The sequence below is a fragment of the Melopsittacus undulatus genome, chromosome 1, assembly GCF_012275295.1.
Source record: "Melopsittacus undulatus isolate bMelUnd1 chromosome 1, bMelUnd1.mat.Z, whole genome shotgun sequence".
Taxonomy (NCBI): Eukaryota; Metazoa; Chordata; class Aves; order Psittaciformes; family Psittaculidae; genus Melopsittacus; species Melopsittacus undulatus.
In genome coordinates, this window is record NC_047527.1 from 13,952,944 (window position 1) to 13,969,930 (window position 16,987).

The 16,987-nt window shown below is 40.8% G+C and overlaps 1 protein-coding gene across 7 annotated transcripts in view; it reads left to right on the forward strand.

The window, feature by feature from the left end:
• The window catches only part of ENPP2 (ectonucleotide pyrophosphatase/phosphodiesterase 2), a 69,139-nt gene extending 53,429 nt beyond the window's left edge, over positions 1 to 15,710 (forward strand). For 5 of the 7 annotated variants that reach the window (XM_031050513.2, XM_031050512.2, XM_031050510.2 and 2 more), the window contains 11 exons: positions 160 to 287; positions 2,300 to 2,387; positions 2,509 to 2,596; positions 3,450 to 3,622; positions 3,920 to 3,971; positions 4,461 to 4,597; positions 5,080 to 5,215; positions 6,406 to 6,483; positions 8,971 to 9,103; positions 9,740 to 9,896; positions 15,095 to 15,710. In XM_031050513.2, the coding sequence (XP_030906373.2) occupies positions 160 to 287; positions 2,300 to 2,387; positions 2,509 to 2,596; positions 3,450 to 3,622; positions 3,920 to 3,971; positions 4,461 to 4,597; positions 5,080 to 5,215; positions 6,406 to 6,483; positions 8,971 to 9,103; positions 9,740 to 9,896; positions 15,095 to 15,265 (1,341 nt within the window). In that variant the 3' untranslated portion in view covers positions 15,266 to 15,710. The remainder of the gene's footprint in view (positions 1 to 159; positions 288 to 2,299; positions 2,388 to 2,508; positions 2,597 to 3,449; positions 3,623 to 3,919; positions 3,972 to 4,460; positions 4,598 to 5,079; positions 5,216 to 6,405; positions 6,484 to 8,970; positions 9,104 to 9,739; positions 9,897 to 15,094) is intronic. The other 2 variants (XM_031050511.2, XM_005150941.3) reach the window with 1 other exon arrangement.
• The last annotated feature ends 1,277 nt before the right edge of the window (positions 15,711 to 16,987 follow it).

Consider the following 16,987-nt stretch of genomic DNA (forward strand, 5'->3'; position numbering starts at 1 on the left):
GTCAATACTGCACAGAAGGGGTGGACCACATACTTTAGATGTACACTTTGTGTTCAGCACATCAATAATGACCTAAACAGCTTGATTTCTGTAGTTCAAGGCTTTATGTGTGTCTAAGTTAACTGACAGCAGTGTCATTTGTAACTGTTCATTTTTTAGTGCAGAAAGCCAGACCAGCATTTCAAGCCTTACCTGAAACAGCACCTGCCTAAGCGCTTGCACTATGCTTACAATAGAAGAATTGAGGATGTCCATTTACTGGTGGATCGCAAATGGCATGTGGCAAGGTAAACTCTTGCTTTTGCTTCCATCCTGATTTTCAGCCTTTTTCTCTAAGTAATGAAACACCTGGGATTGCCCTGTCTTGAGCTTTGAACTCATGGTAAAGTTCAATCACACTATGTGTCTGAGGACATAAAAGTGGTTTAAGGTTTGGGAAAATCAGTAACTGGACAGAGGGCAGAAACCCAGATTTGTTTCCTCAAGCAGCTGTGTGGTTTTTGACTGATTAGCTCAAATATAGAAGCTGATAAGCTTTTTTAATGCAAGCTTATACAAATTGCGAAGCAGGGAATATGGAAGGAAGGGGAAGCTATATGTGACTGACCAGAGTTGTTAGGGAACAAGAGGCTGAGTGGATGCAATAGGTGAATGGAAAGGAAACAGAGATATTGGAAGAGGGGGTAAATGCCTGAGAACATGTGGAAGGGTATGACAGGGTGGCCATCAAAGTGCCAGTACTGAGTTGCAAAACAAATTCATAGAAACTCAAGATGCTCTATCTCCACAAAAACCCTGTTTTCAGTTGTTCTACCCCATACACCTCAGGATTTTCAGTTATAAAATATGGTCAAATTTAAATATTCTCACTCAGCTAAAAATTGAGTGAGGAAAAACAAGTTTGCACATATGTATATTGGGGGAACAGGAGAGGAGTAGCCTTTGTTTATGAATTGTGCACCCCTTTCATGTCTAGTATATATGCAGTTTCTTACTTCAGTCTTTTGACACATGTTGTGTATTACAGTGTAAGAATGGCTGGGTCTTTATGCATAAAATTGACTCAGTGGTTCTTGGAAGATGACACAGCTTTTGGCTGATGGTAGACTGTTACAAGCTTTAAATTATGGTAGGGTTTTTTGCCCATATAGCTGCCAGGCAAACACACGATGTGTTGCAAGTGTCTTTTGACATCTGTGCTTATCTTTCCATGAATTATGCAAAGACCACTCTGCTGAAGCAGTGAATGAGAAACCCCAATTATTTTCTTACAAAACTCTACTAGCTGGCTGGCCAGCTGCCCTGTGCAGTTTCTGTGGCTAAGGTTAATGTACATTTCAAAGAATCATACTTAGGCCTATAAAAGTTTCAGTTTTACAGATTTTACTGGAACTGATGGGATGGCCAAAGTTGATTTACATTTAGTGATTTCTTATTAATTTCATCAGACTTTCTTTGGCTTACTTATGCATAAGTTCTTCTGAAATTACATTCACCGGTTATTTATTTGTTAATGTAACTGCAATTTATTGTATATTCACAGCCAGGAAAATGGCAGTTGCAGAACTGATTGCTGTAACTCTAGTAATTTACCAGGCCAAAATGAGCATCATTTTATTGCAGATGAAGAAATTAACTTGTAAGATAATGTGGTATTGCCTGCATGTGGCGCTCATAAAAGAGTAAAAAAAAAGTACTCCGGACAAGCTTGTGCTTATAATTCCTATGAGACAATGCTAATTTTTCCACATATTTAAAAAAAAAACAAACAACCAAACCCAACCAGTAATAAGCTGGTGATTAATGTTCCTATGATACAGCACTTACTTCCTCAACTATTCATTAGAGCCTTTCTCTTTTCCTTCCAGCTTTGTTTCTGCTCCCCATTTTTAGTTTATTGGATGCAAGGTGAACAGGTAAAAGCACTTTACAGCATTGTAACATGACAAAAGTGCTTTTTTAGAAGCCTCTGTTGGTCCTTTGAGGATTGGAGGAGTATGGTCCAAAATACCTCCAGTCTGTAGGAAATCATGTGTTACGAGAAACTGAGAAGATAAGTAAACAGATGCTATGGTTGTTGTCAATGAGTAAGAGTTGGGTTAGGTTTGCATCCTTTTATAGTGGGAGCAGAGGGGGAAACCCTGGGGTTGTTGGATGAGCCTGCGGTCCTCACTACTGCTATTCGAAGAAGATAATCAATGAACTGCCTTGTAACCTTATCCCTCCTACCTCTGTTGTATGTCATCAGGTCAACCACCTGCACCTTTGAGGAAATTTTCTAATACTTTTTTCAATTTAGGAAAGCTGTGGATGTTTACAAGAAGCCAACAGGAAAATGTTTCTTCCATGGAGACCATGGTTATGACAACAAGATAAACAGCATGCAGGTATGAGTAATGCAGTAACCTTTGTGGGAGGGTCATTAAAGGCAGAAGAAATTGGAGGTCTCCAAAACATAAGTATTCACTGAAAAACCCTATCTTTTAATGACTTTTTTTTTCCCTTAAGACTGTCTTTATAGGTTATGGCCCTACATTCAAATATAAGACCAAAGTACCTCCTTTTGAAAATATTGAACTTTACAACGTCATGTGTGGTAAGCTATCTACTTGAGAAACATGCTATTTTAACTAACAGGGCTTCATTTAGCCGCCTATGAGCTCATGCCCTGACTCCCTCGCAGTGTCCCTTCCCCAGTCCCAAACACTTGTCTTTTGGCAAGGAGGGTTGAAGGCTCTTCTCAGGGACCTCAGTTTGCTCTGCTCTAGCAGCTGGCCAGTAAAGGGGAAGGTACTATAATTTTGCTGCATGCAGCATGGCAAAGATCAAATACACACCACTACAGTGCATGGTGTCCACCCCTCAGTAGTCTAGTGAGGAGAACCTGCAGTTCTCATGGAGCAGCTAAGGAACATCACTTAGCTGTCTATGTCATCTCCTGGTATGATTGTGTTCCCTGAACTCATACTATAACAGCAAAGAAGAATCGATGATGTATTTTCATTAGGAACTTTAATACTGATTTTCCAGTGAAATAAAAGTTCCAAGCCAAAGGTGTATGAAACTTTTTGTTTGAAATACGGAATATTAAGATAAGTAGCCCTTCTCTATAAAGCAGGTGACTAATAACACTGTGTTCCAGGTGGCTAGTGTAAGGTCATTATACATTGACTTAGGTTTGCACTGGAAGCTGCAGGAGAAGTTAAAATAAATTGTTTTCCAGTCTTGATGTGAACAAACTTTCCTGTCAAAAAGGCTACCATACTATTCAGCCAGCATCTGCAATTTTATGATATAGACAAAATGTTAGTATTTTTATTGCATTAAAAGCATTCATTTACTTGTTTTGGGTGTAAACAGTATTGCAAATAAGTGTTTATAAGTGGAGATGCGGCTGAATACATATTTACAACCTAACCATCATTCATTTGTGTTTGGTGGTTTCATAGATCTGCTTGGATTAAAGCCTGCTCCCAATAACGGCACCCATGGAAGTTTAAATCACCTGCTGAGAGCCAATGTTTATAAACCAACTGTGCCAGATGAAGTTGCTAAACCACTCTATCCTGTTGCTCTACCTTCTGCATCAGATTTTGATATAGGATGTACATGTGATGATAAGGTAGGTGTTTAGGATCTGCTGAAGTTTCCACTATTTGCAACAGTTGCCTAGGAAAGTTGAGGCCATTTTACCTCTTTTGTGAGGGTTTGATCTGTAAGAATTCCCCAGATCCTTCCTGTGAAGTGTTTGTGCCCTTTTGGAATGATTCTGGCTTTTTGTAAAACAGGAAAAAAAAATTATCAGTGTTTTATATCACTAGTTTTGTTTTGCTTAGATGTTTTGCTTAGCTGTCTAATAATACTAGAAGTCAGAGGTCTCCAGTGATCCTAATCTTGTTCCTTTCTTTTTATTCTTGAGAAGAACAAGTTGGATGAACTCAACAAGCGCTTTCATGTTAAGGGAACAGAAGGTAAGTGATAAAAATACTCTTCTACCGAGTGACCACTTTTGCTTCCCCTTTGAGAGAGACTTCAGAATAAACATAGGAAGGAAAGTCTGGAGAATAGTGGCAGGAATGATAGAATAGGAGTTGTCTTAAAGGTACAAAAAAAGTCCTTATCACCACACGAGTGACTGAAGTGTGGACATGAAGATCCTTGTGGAGTCTCCTGTGTTTGGAGAAATACCTTCTTTCCATGCTATGATCCCAACAAACTTTCAAGTGCAAAATGGACTTTTAACCTCAAAGTGGGTTGTGACCCTGGAATAGGGATCCCAACCAAAACTACTGATGAATTGCTGCTCTCTCTGTTAAAAGATTTCCTTAGCTGTTACTCAGCATCAGTGTCCCATTAAGGATCGCTGTAAATTCAGCATGAGTTGAAAGAAAACTCTTTTTTCCTTTTGGCCATTAAGGTTTTCAGTAATAAATGTAAATGTAATTTCTTCTGATCTGTAGAGAAGCATCTTCTCTATGGGCGCCCTGCAGTACTGTACCGCACAAAATACAACATCTTGCATCACCATGACTTTGAAAGTGGCTACAGTGAGACATTCCTGATGCCTCTCTGGACATCCTACACTGTATCTAAACAGGTTAGTTCTGTCTTTGGTGTTGAAAAAGTGTTTAAAAATTCCTGGGAAAATCTGCTCAGTACCTGTTTTCTTGAAGACCTAAAATTTCCCTTCCCTGGGTAGATTTTTCCCAGCAGAAATTATGCTGTAAATTCCAGAAACACAGTTGTAAACAGTGCCAAAAACCTTTTCCTTCAGTTTTAAGGCAGAAGGGCTGTATATTTCTTTTCTGTTTCATTTTCTTTCTAAGTTTTGCTTGATGCGGGTTTGTTTTAGTACGATGGAATAATCAGCGACTTCATCTGGATTATTTCCCATGGTGACTTTTAATACCTGAAAGAAGGGCTCTGGGCAGATACGGGAGCAGGATTTGGTTGCACAGCTAGGTGGTTTACTCCACGCAAGGTCTTCCATGTAATGTTGACTATATGAAATAGTTTTATTTTAGCTATAAATGCTGGAATTGCTTTCTTTGTCATTTCTGTCTATATTCCTCAATGCAGGCAGAGGTATCCGGTGTCCCAGAGCACCTGGCCAGCTGTGTGAGGCCTGACCTCCGCATTTCTCCAGGGAACAGCCAGAGCTGTGCAGCCTACAGAGGAGACAAACAGCTCTCCTATGGCTTCCTCTTCCCTCCTCGTAAGTCCAGAGAGATTTTAAATACCTAGAGGTTTTGTAATGGTCTTTTTTGTTACAAAAACCTTTAGGTATGACACAGCTTCCTCCAGATATAATAAGACTAAGGAGTATTTGACATTGTTGGGAAAGAAGAGGTAGGAATGGTTTAATTTCCCCCTGCTCCAGGGTGATTCCTTCCTCTGTGATGTCTCCACCTCAGAGTAGCTGCTCCTTCACCTGCATCACGTATGGGCTCCAATGGAATGGATACACTATTCTTGCTGCACTTGCAGGGGACCAAGGACCCAATGCCATGTTTGTCATCACGGCTGTGGTCCCTTGTCTCCATGGGAGATGCTCCAAACTGATGCCCAGCTTCATGCAGTAAAGAGTGTAGTGTCCCAGTTTAGTTAATAAAAATAAAGGTGAACAAAGAAGTGCACGGAGGAACAGTACAAACTAGAAGACAGTCTTCAAAAGCTGACCCTTTAAAGTCAGTGGGTAGATACCATCTTATATGAACTAGGAATCTAGTTAGAGTTTTTAATTTTTAATTCAAACAGCAATAAGATAAATGTATATTTAATTTATAAATCCAAAGTAGGTTGTTGCATACTGTAAAAATTTCAACCATGCCACAGGGATAATGCTAGTAGAACACTTGCATAAACGAGTGTCCTGGATTCTCCTGGTGTGGTTACATTGGTTCAGCCTTGGAGCAACAGTCTTCCGGAACTAGGTAATGTTCAAGGTGCAAAACTGTCTCACAGTTGTGAACTTCATTGCTCTGCTTCCTCACTCAGTGGCTGAAATACTTTATGGTGGGTTTCTGATATGGAATTACTGATGCAAAGGCTTGCTCAGGATTAGAAGATAATCCTGCACTCCTATCCCTGAAAATTGTCTCTTTTGTTAAATCCTGCAGAGCAGCTCTCTGCTTTTGAAAACTGCAAAAATAGATGAGCTATAAAAGTATTTGAACTTGTTGACAGTTGAAGCAAAGACAAAATCCTAACTTCCCATGTCCAGTTGTCACACTGAAGACAAATTGTATGCATATAATGTGCACTTCTGAATATAGCATCCAGATTGCTGTTTAGATTATAGTATTCCCTTTGGTTAATCTTCAAAGCCATTCCTAAAAACATGTTTATAGTCTTTGAATTTCTGACATTTCATCTTGTTAATATTTTCTGGTTTATTATTTTCAGAATTAAGTTCCTCTGCAGAAGCCAAATATGACGCTTTTCTAATAACAAATATCATTCCAATGTACCCTGCCTTCAAAAGTAAGTACCCTTTTCATGGCTGTACTTCTCTTTCCCAACTTATTTATTGCCTAATATGTGTGTTGGACTATGGAATAAATTGATGTGACAAGCTTAGAACACAAAGTTGAGTTCCCTGTAGCCAGGAGATAATGCATGTGGGCACCTATATAGTTCTAGGCATGGATAGGCACAATACCACAAGAAAGACTCAAGTAAATAAGGTTTATTTTCCTTGGAGCTGGGCTAAGAGAAGAGCACAGACGTGATGTAGTTCAGCAACTTCATGCCGCAGTAATTCAGTTTGTGTAAGGCAATTCACACTTTCTTGTCTGTAGCCCAAGCTAGTGCAGAACATACTTCAGCAACATGTTTTTACTTCTCAAGCCTGGGAATGTGCACTTAGCATGTTGTTGTAGTTGGGGGACAAGTGGTTACTTTTGATTCTTTATTTCCATGCCCTTAGAGGGAGACCTAACATGTTTGTTACCTATAAAGAAAAGGCAAAAGGAAATTAATGAGGAATGACTTTAACCTGGCTGAAATTTTCATCACTTTAGGGATATAGTATTAACATTTCTTTTGTCTGCACATCCTTTTTCTCTCTAGTTTTGCCAAGAGGTAGGAAAACCATCAGACTATTCTGGTGGCATTTTTGGCTTGGCAGGAATTGGGAATTTTGGAAGAATCTCAAAAGCCTGTTCTTGTGAGATTTCCAATTCAGATTTTAGGCCAGAGAGGTTTGGATAAACATCAAAGCCTACAGGGAAGCTTTTTCTTTTTAACCAGAAAAGTGTTTTAACTGAAAAACCTCTGAGTAGGAACAAGTGGTGATGTTTGCTGGAAATGTAAGCAAAGGCACTTAACTGATTACAGAATGCAAAATTATTGGGGATTTCCCACTCAAATCACTTCATAAAAATGCTCATTTTGCTAATGTTAGTCTAAGCAAATTAGCCGTGATTCTAATCACAGGAGAACAACCCACCACTAGCAGCTCATTTTGTCTAGTGGCCTTCCTTTTATCACAAGCAGGTAAATGACTCCCAAAGAAAAAATGCTGGAACTAATGCCATTCTGTTATGAACCGCTGCATGTATGCAGGTTGCAATGCTGGGAGCTGGTTATAAGCTTGTTACACGGAGCTTTTTCCACACCAGGGAAAATAGAAGGTGGCAGTTTTATGCTATTCTGGCTTTGGTGGCAGTGCTGGCTGCAGGGGCCCACTACTCTTCTTTGGGTTTTTTAATTCACTGTCCCATCACAACCCTCCCAGGCAATAATTCTGTATCCATGTTTTCTGTAGTGAGTATGCCTTAAGCACCTCCTGCTCTGCTCCAGGAGCTCCAAGATGATGCCCTTGGGCTGGCCCCCTGTTGCACTGGCATTGCTGTCAATGTGGCTGCAGTAGGTACCTATGTTGGGCACTGATTCAGCTGGAAAACTGAGGGGGGAAAGCTTTCCTTTTGGGCTATTTTTATTCTTAAGGCTGATGCATTGAAGGAGCAAGCAGCTGGAGGAGGGGTACTGCCAAGTGCTTACCGCAGCTGCGGCTCTTGTTAGACTATTGCTTGTGGGGCCCTCTGCGTCAGCTCCAACAGGGAGTTCATGTGGCGCTGAGCACTCTCAGGACAAGGCGTACTGGGCTGGGCGAGCTTGCTGGCATTGCCATCACCACCAGGGAATCATGGACTTAATGGACTGAGCTGGCAAGACAAAAGTTAAACTTTTACAAGTCTGAGATGTTTTGTTTACACACACTTCTATTAGTGTTGGAAAAAGCATGATGTAACGGGAGACTCCAGTGTGTTTCTGCAAGCATCTTAACTTGTAAAGTTGAGGGGGGTGTGGTGGGAGAAAGTGTCATGCTCTTCCCAAAAGCTGCTGTAATGAGATGCCATGCCATAATTTGGTCATCCTTGATGGCACCTCATTTAAAAATTAGTCATTTTGTATCCAAGGAGAGTTTAACTCCTTTGTAAATACCTTTGTATTTCCCGTTCCTTTAAAATATTTGGTTTTTACTTTTAATCATGGTGCTGTTTCCTTTCCAGAATTAAACAAACAAACGAAAAAAGCCAAAGCACCATTCCCTGTAACTAGATAAAAAGGACAAAGGAAGTGTTTGCAGGGACATCAAAAGCGTGTGAATAGCTGTTTCTGCTGTTTGGTGGAGGAACAGCAGGCTCTCTGTGCAATGTCTATGGCAATGCCAGCCTGGGAGTGGTACCATGCATTTCCTTTATCACTGGTTGGGGAGAAAAATAGTCAACAGAGAACAAAGAAGCCTGAATAGGCTTTATTGACCTAACTGAATGAAACTGCAGTAAATCTATAATGCTTAGTCTTTGATTTTCCCTATCAATGCGTGGATGATGTCCACTGGATTTTTACTTTCAGGAGAAAAGAAGAATTGTTTATAATCTTGACTTGTTTTGACATCTAAAAATTATTGTGTATTTTATTTTCAGTTGTTTGTTGTTTTGGGTTTTTTTTTTTTCCTTACAGAGGTATGGAACTATTTCCAAAGGGTTTTGGTGAAGAGATATGCCACCGAACGAAATGGAGTCAATGTTATTAGTGGACCAATCTTTGATTATGACTACGATGGTTTACATGACACACCTGACAAAATAAAACAGTAAGAGTTTGTCTTTAAATTGGTTTCTTGTTGCTTGTCTAAATGATGGCTTTGTCTTAAACAATTCATTAGCTGTACACTATTAGATTTTTGGGGACGGGATGTAATTTTTTAGCTCTTTCTAAAATTATTGTCTGTCAAGACTGGATGCCCCTGTAGGTAGGACAGTGGTTAAAATAAGTGACTGGCAATTCTGTAGGTAACTGTTCACTTTGACTTTGAAATTAAGTGTTCATTCATCCTTGAGATGAAGCTGAAATATGTTCCAAATAATCTGTTTTTCATAAAATCCTTCAGAATTTAAGAGCTAACAACTGGATACCAGAGCAAACCATAGCAAACCATAGCAGTGCTATTGAGTTAGATACTCAAAGTCCTTCCTTAATTCAGTAATGCTTTTTCTCTCTGACCCTGAACTGAAGAAACCTTTCAGCACTGGCTTGTGACATTTCTATAGCACAGTATCAAAACATGAGCTAATTGAATACTCATTTTCAGACAGTGTTTAGGAATCAAACACATCTCAGCAGTGTACATGTGTCCTCTCACGTAGGGGAGAAAAGACCATATTGTTTGTGTAACCTTCTTCCGAACAATTCTATCTTTTGTGGATAAACGTTTGCTTTATTTCCTCAGGTTTGTGGAAGGCAGCGCCATCCCCATTCCTACTCATTACTATGCCATCATAACCAGCTGCTTAGATTTCACTCAGCCAGCCGACAAGTGTGATGGACCACTCTCTGTTCTCTCATACATCCTTCCCCACCGGCCTGACAACGATGAGAGCTGCAATGTAAGTTCTGCTGCACTACTGTAGCCCTGTGGTAATACAATCCTAGGACACGTGAAAGCTTATTACTATTAGATGCTAGTGCTCACTGATGTCTTGAACTATTACTTCACCTAAAATTGACACACAGTAGGTTGGCAGTAAACAACCTGTAGGCTTCTACATTATGGCTGCCACTGTCATTGTAACTTCAGAGCAGACCTGGGGGAGGTTGTGTATGTAGGTGTATTGTGCTGGCCGTGGCCTGATGTTTTTACTGAGGTCTCTTTCCATGTGTAGGTTCAATATAGTCTCTCTGCTATGGCAGTCTGGGTGCATCAGACAGCATGATTACATTCAACCCACACACTCTTAAAACTATATGTTAAAATCTAACACAGGTAGAGTGTCAATTCTTGCTGTTTCCAGAACATGTCTTGATTCAAGGGTAAATTTGGGTTTCTTATTAACAGAGATAAGCAGACACCCTCCTGGTTCCTTTCCTATCTTCCTTTAGGTTGCAAGATCCTATAGTGTAAGAATCTTTGTGAAATACAAAGGCTTTGGTCTGGTCAGCACTACAGAAAGCTGTAATACTCAGCAGCTGACCATGCAACAGGAGAGCAGTCAGGTCCCTATGAGCTCTGATGCTCTGCAAGGACATCAGTCCTCCCAGGCAGCTGTATTTAGACTTGTCCTTCCGCCTGAACTTGTTCTCCCATTACACAGCTGTGTGGATTCCTGCACACAGACACTTCACTATAGGCTGCCAGGAGGCCGTTTCCTGAATGAACGCATTAATGTTATGAATTTTGTATTGGCACAAAAAAAGTGAAGACTCCTATTCCAGCTACAGGCAGAAATAGTCATTCCAACTCTGTACACAATTCACCTGGAACACTGTCTCTTTCTCATTCATCAAACATCGCCTGCTTTCAGGTCCCTCTTTTTAAAACCATGCTTTTGGAGCAGTATCCCTCTCTCTCGAGCAGATCTGGCTTCCCCTTGTTTAGACTCTTAACTGCTTTGGGCAGAGATGTCTTCCACCAGAAGTCTCAGAAAGTCCTACATATATTTGATTGTGGTTATTCTCTGGACTCCTCTTCTGAATCAAGATACAGTTGGTGATCCTGAAGTTACTAATCTGGCAGTTATTTGTGCCTCTGTTCTTGTATCTCTGCCCACATGTAATTTTATGACAGTCAATTATTCCTTTCTCCTATATTGCGTGACACAGTCCTCTTCAAATGCTGAAATCTTTTTTATGAGCTGTTTAGAGTAATGGCCTCTTTTAGTTTTTGGTTTCTTATATTCTAACCCTGGCTTCTTTTTCCTATAGGTCATACTACTTAGTGTATTTACAGTTCTGGGAAGAACTTCAGTGCTACTACAAGGTTATTAGCAGATACTGGTCTATGCTTTTTACATAGCAAAAACCACTCCAAAACTGTTTAAATGTAGCTCTGAAATGAAAATACAGTTAGGCAAAATGTTGCCTTTCAAATACAGCATCAGTCTTACTTCTGCCCATGGTGTTCTATTTTATTCATTCAAAGAAGTGATTTTGTAAAACCTTACATACCTAATGGGTGAAATGCATGGGGTAATATAAGAATTTTTCCTTAACCTCTCCACAGGTTTCTTATAAGATCTGAAGAAATATTAGCTTTCCCCCACTCTGCCCTTGTTGCACACACTTTCTCTCTTTTTACATGGCTGTTGGAGAACACCGCTACTCTTCTTATTTGAACTTGTTCCATTTCCAAGCTGTGTTTATTCATGGTGAGCTTATACCCATTTATTCTTGTGTCAACATTTTTCTATGGCTTAAATAGCCCTTCACTGGGCTTCTTTGGGATTTACTCTAGTGATGATTTATGATGATTCTCAAGGCATATACTTCTTTCTGTTCATGGGAGACCCAGGATCCTTTTTGCTCTGTTTGTAAGAAAGGATGAGCATTTTGGTAGCCTTCCTATGCATCTGTTCCAGACTGATTTTTTTCTTCTTCCCCCCCTCACCCCCCCGGCACATGAAGGAGATAAGCACTCCAGCTGAGATCTCAAATTGAAAGTGGTTTCCTTTCCACTGAACACAGCTCCTTTGATAGTATCTAGGATTTGCTTTTTCCATAGCTGTGTTTATAATGGTGGCCCAGAGTCATGCACAACCAATACACCCAGGTCCTTCTCTTCTGTCTGCCTTTTCACATGAGAAAATCCCAGCCTAGCAGAAATTTTTGCTGTCATTGTGGATAACCCAGTTTCATACTCTACTGCATCTGCATAGAATCACAGAAACAATTAGGTTGGAAAAGTCCTTTAAGATCATCAACTCCAACTTTTATCCCAGCACTGCCAAGGCCACGACTAACCCGTGGCACTGAAGGCCTCATCTACATGGTGTGTGAACACTTGCAGGGACAGTGACTCCAGCACTGCCCTGGACAGCCTGTTCAAACACCTGAGCATCCTTTGAGGAAGGAATTGTTCCTCATCTCCATCTAAACCTTGCCGGTGCACCTTGAGGAGGACATTTCCTCCTGTCCTATAGCAATCTTACATTTAAATCTTAAATTAATCTAATTTCTATCAGAAATCTGTGTTCATTGATGCCACTTCTCAGCCAGCATGTTATTACAGAAGGGTATCTTCCTGCAGTGCTCATTCTTTAAGCAACAGTGTTTCAGACTGGGCTTCATCCTCCAGTACAGTGTTAGAATCATAGAATTATAGAATAGTTAGGGTTGGAAAGGACCTTAAGGTCATCCAGTTCCAACCTGCCTGCCATGGGCAGGGACAGCTCACACTGAACTGTGTCACCCAGGGCTCTGTCCAACCTGGCTTTGAACACTGCCAGGGATGGAGCATTCACAACTTCCTTATAGTCTTCCATTGCATTGACAGGAGCTCCCAATTGTTGTTTTTTGGTTTGTTTTTACTAGCATGCCAATGACCCCGGCACAAAAAGCATGTATGAAAACATTACACAAACCCCTTTCCAATATCAAAGCTGAAGGAACCCTACTAGAAACTTCCTCCAGGCCACAATTTTCCCTTTCAAATTTCTCTTTTTAGTAAGTGAGTTCCTCACCCACCTTATCTACATTCTGATCATGTTCAGTTTTCCCAGCTAATAATCTGACATGCAGAGAAACTCTTTTTCCATAATATCTAGTATTTTTTTCCAGTGAATTTTAGGCTATCCTCCTAATTGATTGCCTATTTATGTTCACCTCCATGTTTTCAGTTGTTAGTTTTTACTTCTAAGGCTCTACTATTGAGGTGCTACTACCTGGCACTGATGGAGAAAACTATCATTTTAAATATATATACTTCATTCATTATTTTGCAGTAATATAATACCATGTTAGCTGATCACTGTGTTTAAAATTCTTCCTTCTGGACCTGAGGTTTCATGGGCCAGTTGTGGAGAGGAAAAAGTACACTCTAGATCAGTTGATTGATTTTGTGGAGCTGTCTTGCTGGACTTGGTTTAAACCAACGTCACAGTCCTGTGATTTGTTCATGTTCATATTACAGACCTTTCGCAAACACTTAGAGGAGTCCTCCTTATATTCAAAAAAAGTGAGCTTTGTGGCAATGGGACTTCCCTCAGAGCTCTGTAAAATGCAGATTTCCTGCTCAGAAGTAAGGCTTGAAGACAACAAAATGTCACAGTGATTGCATTTGCAGTAATAACGCTATTGAGGCTCGTTTGTACAGTAGCAACCTGATCCTTAGAAGAAGGGCTGAGTAGGGGGCTTCTTGCAGCCAAATCCTGCCAGGCAGCGGCATTCCTGCAGCATGGCACTGCGGGATGTGAGCAGGGCACTCTCCCTTCCCTTCACTCTTAGTCTGCATGCATCTTCTTATGCTCCAGACCTGCTTTTGGGCTACTGGTTGCTAATCCTCAGGCTGAGAGGAAAGTCTGTTCTGAGCCAAGAAGCTTCAAAGCAGACAAGCACTAACTGGGTCAGGGGCATTTGCTTTAGAGCAGCCATCAGTGACCTAGCTGGTAATTGGTGTCCTCTCTGTGCAAATGATCACACTCACCCTCCTGGCTCTTGCAGGGCAACCCACTGCCTTGTCCATGGCTCATCTACTGCGTCGGGTAGGCTGTGGCATTGCTGAAGCTTAGCCTTGATCAGAGAGAGGACCACTCTGCAGGGAGAGCTTTTGGAGACAGCCAGAAAAGGGCTCATTTTCAGGAGTCAGCCCAGAAATAGATTTTTATCAGCAAGATTTCCAAACCACACATGGAGTCCAAATGGCCAAAGGCACAACCCTCCATTCCTGACTTGCTTCCCCAGCAGTGGTGTTGATGTACCAGCCAGAGGCCAAAGGGGGAAAAGTCCTGTTTGCTCTGTCCTTTTCCCACGTCTGCTCCCTGCTGTGCAGGGCTGACTGCAGTGCTCATGGGACTTTTCGCTGGGCTTGCTAATGCACTCAAAAGAGCCAGGAACTGCAGCGTGTTGCAGGGCTGATTTTCTGATATATGTGTTACATTAAGTTGCTGGATGGCTCCAGCATGTGCTGGAGCTGGCACAGGGTATGTAGAAGGAACAGTCTCCTAAGAAAGATTACACCCACACAGCCCTACCCAAATCACACATTCTGGCAGCATCACCTTCCTTTTCATATTGGGAAATGCTTAGTGAAAGTCTTCTTTTCTATCAGTGTATAATATGTATGTTCCAGTAACAGGATTTTACAGGTACAACAGAAGCCATAGTCCCAACTGTTTAATGAATCATAATCCTAACATTAAAGTGGAAAGTTTAAAAGAGTATCGTGATAGAGGTGCTAGTCAGATAAGAATAATGGGTAGTGGCAGGGTTTAAAGCTAAACAGCCTGGTGTTTGGGCTTTAGTAATACACAATTGATGAATATGGAGCTCTTCTGTGCAAGAAAAAAAGACACAGGGACTAATGGATATTCTAAAAGCATATGGCTGTTCTTCTGCAATGCCTGCAGCATCAGTCCAGCTTTTCCTAGATGACTATGGTCATTGTCTCCATCCCATCATAAAATGGGTCCCAAAATAAAATAGGAATCATCTTGCATGTTTCAGATCTGTTTTTTTGGAACTTGTTTACCTCAGTCATTCTTGAACAGGGCACAGAGATTCTTCAGATGGACCTAGTGTTTAGAAAAGTTGCATTTGCTTTTGGAGCTGATTTTTGACATGGCATGTGATAAAACTTGATTTTACCTTTCAGAGCTTGGAGGATGAATCGAAGTGGGTTGAAGATCTCCTTAAGATGCACACTGCACGTGTGCGTGACGTTGAACAGCTCACAAGCTTGGACTTCTTCCGAAAGACCAGTCGCAGCTACACAGAAATCCTCTCCCTAAAGACATACCTGCATACGTTTGAAAGTGAAATTTAGCTTTCTAACCTTACTCAGTGCATCCTTTTATCAACTGGTGTATATTTTTATATTGTTTTTATATTTATTAATTTGAAACCAGGACATTAAAAATATTAGTATTTTAATCCTGTATCAAACCTTAAATATTAAACCCTTGTGTCATTTGTTTGTTTCTCTAATGTTTAATATAGGTATGTCTCTTGGTTTATTTAGTAGCGCTTGTAATACTGCAGCTTGAGGCCCTACTCTGAGCTTTTAAGTGGTGCTGCAGGGTTTGATACGTGCATCATGGAAATATTAATTTCCCATGTTCCTTTACCACACTTGTAGTCCTGTACCGTGTATCAAAATACTGAACATGTAAAATTACATTCATTTACTGTTAACTATATGACAGACATATTTAAACCCTATAGACAAATAGCATCTTAAATATAATAAACCACACATTCAGTTTTTTTAATGTGTTTTGATTTGCTTTCAAAGGGACATTCAGAGGGACCTGTGGGCAGCTGAGTGCTGCCACATCTCTCTTACTAACCAGGCAGAGCTTAGGTTTGCTGGTAAGAAGACTGCCAGGACTACAGGTGCCCTGCCTTAATACGCAGCAGTGAATCCATAAACCAGACACCCACAGAATGTCATCACTAGTTAGGTTTTGCCATAGTAGCAAATCTGGGAGAGGAGCTTGGTTGGTGTAATAAGCTACTGGGGTACCTCATACATGGCCCTGCTCTGGATCTGTGGGGAGGCTGTGACATGACAATATTTTCTGACACTGGTAAGGCTGTGTCACATTTTTCTGCACTGCTGCTGCTCTAGGCTGGTTCCTGGGAATGTCTGCTCCATTACCTGCCCCATCACCAATACCTGCTTTGACTTAAAGACAGCAGTCTCATAACCCTGGCAAGCCCCTACAAGTGACACTGGTGGCACAGTCCTAAGCCAATGGAAGAGACACTGTTGTGTGCTGGCAATATCTAGATAATGGCCTTATTTGTCATGGACAGCTTCTATAGAAGGCATATGGTGTGAAGCATTAGCGTTAGTGTAGTAAGCTGATGTAAAAGTTAAATTGTTTAGAATTCTTCTCAAGACTCATACCACCAGTGGCACTATTACAAAGCCATCATTTGGGGTTACAGGTTTCCCTCTCTACCGAAGTGCTTTGTGTCTGTTTTCGGGGGTTGAAATGCTGGAGGGAAGTGGAAAAGGCTGTGAAGCATCTCAGCCATGTACACAGACAAGTAGCCAGGTCTCCTAAGTAAAATTAATCTGACACAATTTTAACAACTTGCATCCCTGTAACATCTATTTAAGAGAAAGCAGCAAACAGGAATCATAGAATCATAGAATAGTTAGGGTTGGAAAGGACCTTAAGATCACCCAGTTCCAACCCCCCTGCCATGGGCAGGGACACCTCACACTAAACCATATCACCCAAGGCTTCATCCAAACTGGTATTGAACACTGCCAGGGATGGAGCATTCACTACCTCTCTGGGCAACCCATTCCAGTGCCTCACCACCCTAACAGTAAAGAATTAATCATGTTAACACCGATAATAAAGTTCTTGTGACCACTAGACAAAATTTTATTATTTTAGATTAAATTAGAAAAGCACAAAACTTGAAGGCTTTAAAATCCCCCCCAAAATGTAAGAATAGGTATTCTAATAACTGCATAAAGCTCGGGGAAACATCTGATTCCTGCAACTTAAAAATCGTCTCTTGTGGTTGT